Source organism: Xiphophorus hellerii, chromosome 20 (assembly GCF_003331165.1).
Source record: "Xiphophorus hellerii strain 12219 chromosome 20, Xiphophorus_hellerii-4.1, whole genome shotgun sequence".
Classification (NCBI taxonomy): Eukaryota; Metazoa; Chordata; class Actinopteri; order Cyprinodontiformes; family Poeciliidae; genus Xiphophorus; species Xiphophorus hellerii.
In genome coordinates this window covers 29,654,928-29,667,104 of record NC_045691.1, presented here as the reverse complement: position 1 = coordinate 29,667,104, position 12,177 = coordinate 29,654,928, and the positions used below count along the sequence as shown (strand labels likewise).

Sequence of the window (12,177 nt, the reverse complement as noted above, 5' to 3'; positions counted from 1 at the left end):
CTGGTCATTTCACAATGTGTTCGTGTTTCTGAGCTACGCTGCTAGCTGCATCGGTCCACCTGATGTAGCGCAGCCTGGACAGGAGGCAAACTGAACAATACCCTCCTGTGAAAGTGGAGATATTTAATATCCACTAATGTAGCATTGTGTGAATATTTTTGGTTCGAGTTGCTTTAAAATCAATTAAGATTATTATTATTATTATCTTTTGCCTTTTTGAAAACAATGTGTTCCGATATGAAATCTGTCTGATTCAGTGTCCCAATTCCAAAAAAGATAAATTGGCTCCGATTCCAATTGGGAATCTCTTTCATAGCAAACCGATCTTATCTAAAGTTCTCCTCTGTTTCTGCAAAGGTCTAAAAATCAGCCTCTGTCCCCTTCTGCCCTGGTGTCATATCACTGACTGACAGATCCGCCGTCTGCATGCGCGCGGTTACCCCACTGTCGCCAACTCAGCAACTTTCATGCTACACTTGGTGACTTTTCAATCTTAATCAGCAGGTCAGGCTTTTTAAAAATCGGTGAACGTCCAGAAAACTGCAATCGGTGAAGTCCTACAAAAAAATTCAAACCTTCTCTGAGGGGGGGGGGGAGCATGATGGATGGGGTTGTTCATAATTATGTCTTTGTTTTTATATCCAAAATAATTACACAGCTGACTGATTTTTCCACTGGTAATATCCAGTAATGCTTGGAAAGCATACACAGCTAACTGCTAGCTCGTTGTAATAAGTGAGAGTGCCAACAGGTGACAGGAGAAAACCAGTAATGTATTTTCAGACCCTGGTATTTAAAACAGACCCATGCCCACAAGAGTGTAAATTCAAAACAATAATTTCATTCAGTAATTATAAAGTGATTTACCAAATAATATTACTGGAATTGATGTCAATGAACAGTTGTACTGTGCTTTACACCGGAAACATTTTAAAATCCCAACGTTTTAAAGCATTTCTCCCCCCCCCCCCGGCTTTTGCACTGAGAACCGTCGCGCTGTACACCACAGAGATGAGAAACAGACAAGAAGCCCGACCGCGCGCTGCCTTATGGCGATTACAGGACAAACACAGGTTCATGCACACAATGAAAACCAGCTTCCGGGTATTTTGGTTGGTGTCACAATATTTTCTTTTTTTTTTCTTTCTTTTTATTTTTACAAAGCTCTGTTGTGTGTATATAAGGTTGGTTTTTTTTTTTCCACACATCAAAAGTCTCAAGAGGAAATGAATTGAAAAAAAAAAATCTATTTTGTGCTCAGAACTGCTGACTGCAAACATTTGCTTCCTGACTGGAACAACTTTCACTGCGAGCCGGTTTTTGTTCTTCCACCTTTTCTTGCCCACCTTGTGCTTGTTTGGTGTTTTTTTTTTTTGGCCCCTGCCAATGTCCCTTGAAAAATAAAACTAAATAATGCCCTTGTGTGCAAATCCTTATAGCTTGTACGCCTCAAAATCCGTCCAAAGGACGTTTGAAGAAAGTGATGTCATGGTTACAGATTTAGACAGCTGGCGTGTCTGAACGTAGAGCAGCAGCTTGGGTACCGTCCCTCGAAAAAGTGTTCAAAAAGCTTGAATTTTTGCACACTTTGTCACCATGTAGCTACAAACGTTCATGTATTTTATTGGTATTTTACGTGGCAGACGGCGTCAAAGCAGTGCATAACTGTGATGTGGAAGGAAAAGTATGCTTCCTAAAATTTTTTAATCTGATTTAATAAAATCCAGTGCAAGAAAATGTCTTCAGAATAGATGGAGCTAAAGTGAAGGTTCACTTTCCAGAAAACATTAACCTTAACCTAAACTAAATGGTTAAATGGACTAAAGTAAAGATCAGTCGTTATTGTACCAACCTCACAGACCACTCTGGTCTTCTGGTTCTAGTCTATGAAGCAGCATTCAGCTTCTATTCTCCACAAATCTGGAACAAGCTTCTAGAAAACTGCAAAACAGTCGAAACACTGAGGTCCTTTTAAACCAATGCTGTAGAACCACCTGCTTAGAGTTCACTGGAACATTGGTCAATATATTTTATGTGTATTTGCTTGATTTTGATGATAACATTTGACAAAATGTAATGTTTATTACACGTTTCATAATTGGTAACTGTATTATGTACATAATTAGGCAAAACCTCATTTCATTTTGCTGCAGCCACTTGCAAAAACCACTAAAACTCAATAAGTCAACTTCAATATCAACCTTTATCAACTCAGTAAAAACAATAATAAATGCTCAATAAAATTGCTTTTGAAAACAGGGGACTTCGTGTATTATAGTACATTTAGTCAGTATGAATATGGTTGGTTTTTTATTTTCTTTCTCAGATTTTTTGATATTTTGTTTTTGCATGTATGATATTCTGGTGTATGATTTTTTTGAATGTATTTTTGACGATAAGAATTTGTCCTTCATCAAATTACCAGGTTAATCCAGGTTAATTAAAATAATATAAGTTTTTATGGTGTGGAGCACTCTGAACTGCCTTGTTCCTTAAATGTGCTGTACAAACAAACTTGACTCAAGTTTAGAATCTGTTGCAAGACTCAAAAATTGTTGTTCATAGATGTATCTCAGTTTCAAGTATTTAGCAAAGAAACTTTCCGTAAGTCAATACTCAATGTTCCCCCCAAAACCATAGTTAAAAAAAAAGGTGGTTTGCTACAAAAACACAAAATCTTCCAAGTATTTTGGTCTAGTTTCTAGTGTAAATATCTTAGTACATTTGAAATAAGACAAAAGTAATTCACAAGTAAATTTTCAGCAAGTTATAGGAGCTTGTTATAAGGAAATAATTATTTAATATTGATGAAAACCTTCTAGTTCCATTGGCAGATTATTAATTACATTGAAAAAAATTCTGTTTTACACAACAGGATGGACATAAATGCACTCCGCACTTTTATATTCATAAAATAGTTTAAAAATCTTTTCCATCCACTCTAATTAAGCACCGCTTTATGTTGGCCTGTCACACTGAATCCCAATAAAATACATTCAAGCCTTTAGTTGTAGCGTTAATGTGAAATAACTCACGCCTGTGTGAACACTTGAGCCAGGCACCGCACAGTGAAAGTAAGTCTCATACTTTTTGAAAGTAAACATTTTATTTATTTATTTAGTTTTGTTTTTAAATAAATCTCTTGGATCCCGATTAGTAGCTGGCGCGGGACGCAGCGACGGTCCACATCGTTTTTACAATCAGTCCCTCTGATCTACACAGACATGACAGAAAAGAAACACAAAGATTCCCACTGAGAAAAGCAGTGTGTCCCCCCTGACCCTTGACCCCTGATCCCCCACAGATAACTGGGACCAAGGTCCAGTGGTCCCTCTTCCAACATGAAGTCTCTCTCTCTGCATGCAGCCACAGGGAGGCTGCAACACAGGCTCTTCTGGAGTATCCACAAATAACAATAATAATAATAACAGTAAAAAAAAATAAAAAAATAAAAAATAATTCTCCCGTCACCTTGTTCTCAGCAGCTCCTCGTCGTAGCCCGCTCTGAGTCCGAACAGCTCGCGCTCCAACAACGCGTTCCTCGCACGCAGGCTGTCAAAGTTCACACGATGCTGACGAATGGGGTTTTTCCTACCGACAGTAACAGCAACATTGAAATCAACGACAATAATATTCTCCCCGCCCTCCCGCCCCAAAGTGGTACCTATACACAAAGAGCTTGTCTTCTTTTCTTTCTATTTTTTTTTTACTGCAAGTACAAAGAAATCCACAGAATGGTACTATTTACAACCTACAATAAATACTGTGTATTATATATGTTACTGCTTGAGGGAGGTGTGTGTCTTGGGGTGTGTGTGTGTGTGGGTGTGTGTGTGTGGGTGTGTGTGTCTGGGGTTTCGTTTGGAAGCCGTTTTCATTCAGTTTGCAGATTTTTTTCATCTTTTTCTTTGAAGCTGCTACTCTCTCATCTCATCGAGTCTTTCCCAGTTTTCTCGGGGGTGGAGGAGGGTCGGGGGTGGGGGGGTTGTGTTTCAAACACACAGTCAGCTTCCTCATGTCTCTACTCCCTGCTGCTCCTCTTCCTCTCCCTCATCCTCCTCCTCATGTCGCTCCCTGTGATGCCGACGGTTGCGGGGTTTCTTCTGCTCCTTGAGCTCCTTCAGGTCTTTCGCCTTGAGCGCTCCCAGCAGCGGGTCTCCGAACTGCCAGTAGTCCTGGCAGTACTGGTTGATCAGGCTCATCTCGGGCTGGCTCAGAATGGTCAGCAGGTCCTTGTACTGGCCCGCGCTGGGGGTCCACTGGGCGCCGGCCGAGTGAAGGGACGACGGCACCAGCCCGCCGCCGCCGCCGCCGTCCACCAGCGCGTTGTTGACGGCGCGGCCCGACAGCACGACCAGCTGCAGCTTGACCAGCGTGTGTTTGAAGTTCTTCTCAGTGGCGGTGCACTGGTACATGCCGGAGTCCGACGGCTGCAGGGAGCGCAGCAGCAGGCCCTGTTCGGTCTTCAGAATCCGCCCGTCAGAGCGCATCTACGCAGGGAGGAGGACAGCGAGAAGTCAAACGACGAGCGTCGGAACGTTTAGCAGGAGTTTGATAAACACAAAGGGGCGCATAAAGAAGAAGGAAAAAAAAATAAAACAGCAGGATTTTCAAAGTATTGACAAAAAATCTGAAAAGTGTGGGAGCATTTGGATTCAACTAGCACCAATAACGCCCAAAATACACAACCCAGATTAATCATGATCACTGTTCCCTGCAGTATGCTGAAACAACAGCTTCATTTAAAGGTTCTGCTGACCCGTAGCTAACCTCTGACAGTTGCCTCACGTCAAAGATACAAGAAAAACAAACAAAAAACAAACAACAGTTATACTGATGTGATCTCTTATGTACACTCAGCTTGCCACTGTTTTTCCACCTACACCCAGAAATCTAATTAGTGCCTGCGTTTTGTTTTTGTCCAACAAACCTAGTGTTGGCTCATCCTGTGTGAGGAGAGACTACATCCAACAGGAGAGTCAATAAAAGAGAAGCATTTGTTCACAGATGGTCTCACAATAAAAGCTGCTGCCTCAGGGTTGTGTATTAAAGCATGTTCACAGCTAACCTTTACAGTCTGTCCTTCCCCCTGGCATGAGGACAAGTCGTCGTAGCGTTAGCTAATCTGAACAAAAAGCACTTCATTGAGTTAACTGACAATCAACAACACGTTATACTGGGGTTATTTTTTCCAAACGTGTCGCATAGTGAATAAATCTGTAAATGTACGTGGGGTGCGAACGCCCAGAGGAAACGCTCATTTCCTCGTCTTCCACTTATGGAAGCAAAAGGAGAAATTTGGGTAACGCTTTCAAAAATAAAAAGGTAACAGGGCAGTGGAGCCACATGAGTTCAATGGGAAATCCACAGCGCTTGGCAAAAAGTATTTAACAGAATGCTTTGGCATGTTTCGTGCAAACTTCAATGTATTTTATTGCTGTTTAAATAAAAATCTAAAAATGTGGCAAAGACTTTTAATAAGAGGAAATGTTTTGAAATGAATTTTTTGTGCTTTGTGGCCCTTGAAATTCACCACAATCTTCAGTCTTTCTGAGCCTCTAGCAGGTTTTTTGTCTCTTACACGGCCCGTGGCAAACAGTGAGCCTGTCACAATAAGAGATAAATCAATTTATCACGTGATAAATTTAAACGAGCTCCATAATTTCCATTTGCCTGATTGTTTTCCTCATGTCTCTCTCTCTCTCTCTTTCCAGATGATAAAAGTCTTCAGTCTGGTGCTTTGGTCTAAACTCCCTCCTTCATTGAAGAACAATTTTGTATACAGAGACTTCAGTATCCATTTTCTTTTGTTTCGGTCGTTTTCTTTATTTACTTTGGATATTTAAACTGTCTTCCAGTTCCAGTGTTGAATATTCACTAAAAATTAAAGTTTGTCGATCTTTGAGACGTTGTACTTGCATTAATACCATGATAATACTTAAATGTTCTGAAAACAACCATATTATCGTTCATCGCACCAAAAAAAAGAAGTTATAACAGGCCAAGCAAACGGTACACAAAAGTTCAAGACAAGACAGATATGTGTGTGTGTGTGTGTGTGTGTGTGTGTGTGTGTGTGAGACCAACCTCTTTCCTGCGGTCACTGTTGTCTCTCTGCAGGTGCCATTTAATGACAGCATGCGGAGATCGGGCCTGGCACTCCAGGAAGGTGCTGCTTCCCTCCACCCCGTACTGCACCATCTCCAGAGTGTTCTTATTGGCTGCAGAGTGGAGACGGCAAACTCATGTTTACGACTTTTCTAATGGTTTCTTTTGCTTTTCTCTGGTAACCATTGACCTGCCATAGTGCAGTCACTACATCTCGACAGGGAGACGATGGGGTTGTGACCAAGCAGAAGCCTGCTTACCGTTGGAGTTGAAGCCTCTGCACTGTCGGATGGGATTCCCGTACCGGACGTCCTGCCTCCGGCTACGTCTAAATGGGTCAGACCAGTATTGCCAAATAAGGAGAGAAAAACATCATAAAGCAACCGCAAGCCATTCAAAGCCATTCAGTAACACATAAAAACCAAATGAAGAGGAAAATACAAACAAATAACAACGAATCTCCACCTTTTCGACATATGACTTTACATTTCTTATACAGACATATACATATTAGTCTTGTTAAGCTAAGTGTACCCAGAGACCATAACAAATTGACCCGTCACCAAAACAGCCAGTCAGCCATACAGGCAGGTTGATTTCAGTATCGCTGAACCAACTGATCTAATTATTCGGTTAGTGAGCTCGCTGACCGTGCGGCTGCGGCTGGTGCTTACCTCTTCTGTGAGGCCGAGTACCGGGAGCAGGACTTGCCGTCCCAGGCGCAGTACGGATCTCTGGCCAGGCAGCAGTCGGCGCACGCCTCACCGTACACGTCGCACCGGTGGAGGGCCAACTGGGTCAGGCCGACCGCAGAAGACACGTACAGCTGTTGCTGTGGACGCAAAACAGGACGGCACTAAGAGTTACTGACCACCCAGAGGGTAGAAGAAGGGGTAAATTATTTTGAAGATTATTGCAGGCATAATTTGTTTTGTGATCGGGGGTTTGAAGTACATCCACCTGGCAGATTGCGCTTTGACCCCGACTCTGCATCTACCGACTGTTATGTGGAGCAAACCAAGTTCGTCAGTCGTTATTTCCAGCTCAGTTTAGAAAACCAGAAGCAAATCTGCGTTTGCGCTCGCTTACCCTTTTGGATGAGATCTTCATCGTCGTTATAGGAGTGGGAACCTTGACGTAGAAGCAAAGAAGCAAGAAAACTCTGTTAGCTTTTCCCTTTGAGAACAAGCAACAAGTGAAAGTGTGATGCAGTGTGCAGAGGGTTCACCTTAAAGACTTCAACCTCTTCCAGAACCAGCTCCTCGGTCTGCAGGTCGTCCCTGGGCAGGACGATGACTTTCTGAACTGTTCCCTTGTCTGTGGAGCACAAAACACACCCATCAGCCATGCGGCTGCCGCCCCCACCGCCCGTCTCTCTGCAGCCCCTCAGAGGCGTGTTTGCAGTCATCAGTGAGGATAATCCAAGCATCAATACGCTGTAGACATAACTCTCACCAGGTTAACCTTTTATTTTTTCCAATGACGTAAAGTTCTCTTCTTGCTGACTGCGTCTCTCACCGGTTTGGGCGGCTTTCTCTGCTCCGTTTGCTTTCTGTGGAGAATTCCAGCGAGTTTGATACCCGAGATTTATGATGTCCTCTGAACCCCGACACGCATTCTTCCGCCACCCGGTGGCGCTCAGAAGCACAAAAGAGTCGGGAAGCGCCACCCGCAGCATGTGAGGGCAGCAAGCTGCGCGGTGGCAGCCGCGGCCTCATCAGATGCTCAGCCTACGCAGGCAAACCGGTGATCAGCCTCCCAGCAGCAGGGCAGATCAGGGTGATGGGTACGCTAACTCTGACCCTCTTTCCTCCCACACTGTTCTTTTCCCTCCCGCTGCTCATCCTCCTCTACCCTCCAGGTACAAATCTTGTTGTTTACGCCATGTGAGCGGAGAGAGGTGAGAAAAACCCTTTGATTGGTTAAATTTCCACTCAAGCACAAAAGGAAAGAATGCTTTTGTCTGAAAGACAACGGATTGCTGTGGAGACGAGAGCCCCTCATTTACATGGGGTTTGTTTCCACAGAGGGGGGATCCTGTTCTCCACAGTGTCGCTCGGTGTGTCGACTCGGGTCAAAGGGTTCAGGGGTTCATCTTAATCAGCTAGAAACTAAACGTGAGGAACGCTGGTTCTGTCCATCGTTTCGGGCAAATATTCCCTCAAATCACATTTACATTCATGTAGCATGAACCAACCTTCGGCTTTTCACCTTTTACTCACAAAAACTGCTTTCTAGCCCAAATGTGACACAAAGACAATCAGAAGTAAAAATCATCTCAATAAATCTGACATTTTTTGTCGGTTCTTTTAGACTGACTTTCATGATGGTTGTTAAATAGTCTAGTTTTTGGTAAGTAACAGGTACAACTACATAATGGAATGCATGTTAATCAAAGTAAGAATATGTAAGTAAATGAATTAAACAATAAATGGTGAAAATGATGCAGTTTTTCTGTCATCATGTAATTTAATTTTGGACTGAGCCAATCAAATCACATCTTAAGTTAAAAAAAAAAACTCACCAGTTCCTAAGAAGAGCACTTCATAATTGCCGTCTGCAGCTGTCACCTGGTCCACTGAGATGGTGGTGAACTCATAGTCCACGTTGGTTCGGACCACCAGGGGGCGCTTGTGCACTGGGTAGACTGCGTTGTGCATGGCAGGGTGATTCCTCATGAAGTTGATCACTTCATCTGGGTAGTCCTTTGTGGACTTCATGCTGGGCGTAAATGTTCCTCCAGGGCACTGGGGGGAAAAAACAACAACAACCTGAGCAGGAGCGCAACTTTTTTTTTTTTTTTTTTAAAGGTCTTCCCCCACAAGAATTGCTGCTCAAAAGGGGCTTACAGTGCCGGGGCGAGGGTAGGGGATCTTCCCCGTGTACGCCACCCACTGGTAATTGGGACCCTCTTTGTGGGCGAAGGGCCCGTTGAAGACCATGCGGATGTCGGCCATGGAGTAAACGCAAACGGCCGAGCCTTTGAACACGGACCTGTGGTGCAAACGTCAGAGCAGGTTAAGTTCGCCTCGCAGGTGACGGCGACGGAAACACAGCAGGATTCGTTTTCAGGGAAGGGAACAAACCCAGAGACGGTGAAGACGCCGTAGATGACGGGGTTCTTTGTGTCCTGTGTTGGCTGGATGTAAACATCTCCTATAAGGAAGAATAGCAGCAGTCAGATTAATGCATTGATAAAGATAAAGATTTTGCTTTACATAAAGACAGGCTAGTAAACATTTCCAGCCATACGGCAATTCCCTTTGTTTGTTCAGCTGGCAGAATATTCACAGATCCATGCTTCTTTTTGGATAATCAGAGGATATTGGAAAATAATAACACCTGAGTGTCCTATGTGCATTCTGTGAAAAAACTAGTGTATAAAATGTGACTTTCTTCTACTCATTTCTGTCACGCTACAGGTCTTACATTTTATTCGTAAAGGTCTTAGAAAAATCTTAGAACAAAAGTCGTAAATTTGAGTGGCTGAAACCTGGTTTGTTTCGATTTCCAGTAATGAAGCTCAACAGTGCTGAACGTATAAATAACATGGGAAAAATCTGGTATAAGTGAAATAATCTGCCAGTGGAACTAGTACTTATTATCAATATTAAGGAATTATTGACCTTCACAAGCTCTTGCATCATAACGACTGATCATAACGACTGAAGCCTGGTCTTTAGGTCCCTGAATCCCAAACATTCCCACTAGTTGTCCCGCAGAGCTCTGACGCCGGCACTGCCTGATTTAGCTCATCCTTTGTTTGATGCCAAGTACAGGTGATAAGTCTTCCTGCTGTTTCAGAACCTGACCTAAATACTGCTCCCAGGAGACAGCCGTGTTCGCTGCCTGCGACAGGACAAAGGCCGCCAACACGAGCTGCTATAACCTAGTTGAAAAAAAAAAAACCCTGTTTGGTTAAAAAAAAAAGAAAAGAAAAAAAGAAGTCAGGCTAAAAATACAGCGTTAGCGCTCCGAAAGCGAGGAACCGATCGCACGCTGGAAAAGAATACGTATTCCAATCCAGATTTATGCGCTCGCTGTCTCATGTAGAGCAGCATGAGGAATTAGCTGTCAGCTTCCTGTGTAGATACTGTGATACACGGCTGGTGTGAGGATTGTCTTTGACTGTCAACAGTACTGAGGCTGCACGGGCGTCCTCCAGGGACCGTCTGCAGTCCGGAGCTCCTCTCTGGAGAAAACCACGGCGCTCAGAAACATCTTCCCACCCACCCAATCTCTCCCACAGCTGCCTCGGAAAACACCCCCCTCCAAAAAACACAACAGCGGAACCGTCATGGGTTGAGACCAACGAGCTGCCACGGGCGTCACGCAACACCTGATCCTCGTCATGACATACAGCTGTCCCAGAAATTGTGGCTCTGCATGGAAGGAAACACAAGCGCACACTCGAAAGAGAGATACGTCTGAGAAGAGAAACAGATCGAGGCTTCAAAGGGAGGAAACTGAAAAGCTCTTCTGATGCGTCGGTGATGTGTTCGCTCTGGAGCGCGCATGTTACTCAATATCTGGAGTGTTGTCTTGATTCATGCATGTTTGAGAAATCCTTCAATCTCCCACGGCAAATATTCCGCTTTGCAAATCGCGACGCCCCCACGCAGTTCCTTCAAAGTAGCCAGCAACAATTAGCTAACACCTCATGGAACTGCACAGCTGCTGAAACAGATGGAACAGTGGTTTTCTGCTCATTATAGTAGCTACTTCTTAGTAGAACGCTGATAAAAACATTGTTAAAGGTTTAATAGAGGAGCCATGTTGTGATGACTTCCTGTAGGTGGAGCTTCGTAGATTTAGATTAGGGAGGGGTGAGATAGACTGCAAATTCCTCTGTATACTTTGTGGTATTTACTACAATAAAGTGGCAATTAATATCACTTAAAAACCTGATAGACAAAGAAATAGATATTTTTCTTTCCCAAATATTTCAGGTTCATTCAGTTTTAATATTCAAGTCTTGCAACTGGTTTAGTGTACTGTTTCAATTGTGTTTAGGTCCAGACTTCCATCCCAGTCTGTATTTATGCACCAGCTTGTATTAGTCTAGCACCAAAACTCAAAGTTGAATACGTTCGTAACACAACGTGTAAAAGTTATGCAAATACTTTTGCTATAAACTATAAACTACCTATTTGTCTTTGTGCATCATATGAGACAGATTTTTCCTCCATAACCACAAATTTCCAGGACCAGAATAAAAAACCCCCACTCAAGCCAGACAGTAAATACAAAACTCCATCATTTCCTCTCTACCTTTCCTTCTTCGAGTCCTTGGCAGGAACGGCGGCTCTGAAATGTGACGCGCGCCCTCGCCCACTCAGTACCCTGGCATGTCTGTCCTTGTTCCTTCACCGCACCGCTTTGCTCCACATTTATGGCCTTTAACTACAATATCCTACAATTAATCATGGGTGCCCGACAGTGATCACCATCCATCTCACAGAATCATTCTGCACTGCCGTGTCTGAGTCAACACTGAACTAACCAGTGGAGGCAGAACCCTCGTTTGGAAAAGGAAGAGCCAGAACCTTTTCCGCACTTGGTCATTTATGTCAACTGACTCCACACATGAACATTTTACACTTTATGAAGTTTATGGACTACCAACACCCTACCTATAAAACCGCAATGGTGTTTTTATGAGTCTAGACGGGCATAGAACCAGTGTGCATTCTTCCAACGAGTTGCCATTACAGAAACAATCCTGGTAAGGTGCTTTTTATTCTTTTAGATTAGTTAGAGGTACCGCAGCCTCACGTATTATTCCTAGGTTAACTTGTTGGTTCTGTAAACCATTGCAGACAGATGAAGAAGAAGGGTTTTCCAGGATTACCTCCACAGTCTGACAATCATACATTGCCCATAGTCAATGGATGATTGACTATGGTCCATAGTCAATGGATGATTCTCCATAGTCAAGTTTCTCACTAGCGGGTTAATCACTATTGGCAGTTTCTTCCTCGCTATGTGGGCGTAAATATGGGCAAGGGTGTAGAAATGTGGGTGCACAGGAGTAGGCGTCAACAAACTGATCATGTAATTTTGCCCATC

The 12,177-nt window shown here is 43.4% G+C and overlaps 1 protein-coding gene across 5 annotated transcripts in view; it reads right to left on the bottom strand.

Moving 5' to 3' along the window:
* Positions 1-3,086: 3,086 nt before the first annotated feature.
* LOC116710836 (semaphorin-3F-like) overlaps positions 3,087-12,177 on the bottom strand; it is a 76,175-nt gene continuing 67,084 nt past the window's right edge. For 2 of the 5 annotated variants that reach the window (XM_032550089.1, XM_032550092.1), the window contains 9 exons: positions 9,195-9,264; positions 8,958-9,102; positions 8,633-8,855; positions 7,337-7,425; positions 7,198-7,239; positions 6,783-6,940; positions 6,369-6,460; positions 6,088-6,221; positions 3,087-4,490 (listed from right to left, as the gene is read on the bottom strand). In XM_032550089.1, the coding sequence (XP_032405980.1) occupies positions 4,014-4,490; positions 6,088-6,221; positions 6,369-6,460; positions 6,783-6,940; positions 7,198-7,239; positions 7,337-7,425; positions 8,633-8,855; positions 8,958-9,102; positions 9,195-9,264 (1,430 nt within the window). In that variant the 3' untranslated portion in view covers positions 3,087-4,013. The remainder of the gene's footprint in view (positions 4,491-6,087; positions 6,222-6,368; positions 6,461-6,782; positions 6,941-7,197; positions 7,240-7,336; positions 7,426-8,632; positions 8,856-8,957; positions 9,103-9,194; positions 9,265-12,177) is intronic. The other 3 variants (XM_032550091.1, XM_032550093.1, XM_032550090.1) reach the window with 2 other exon arrangements.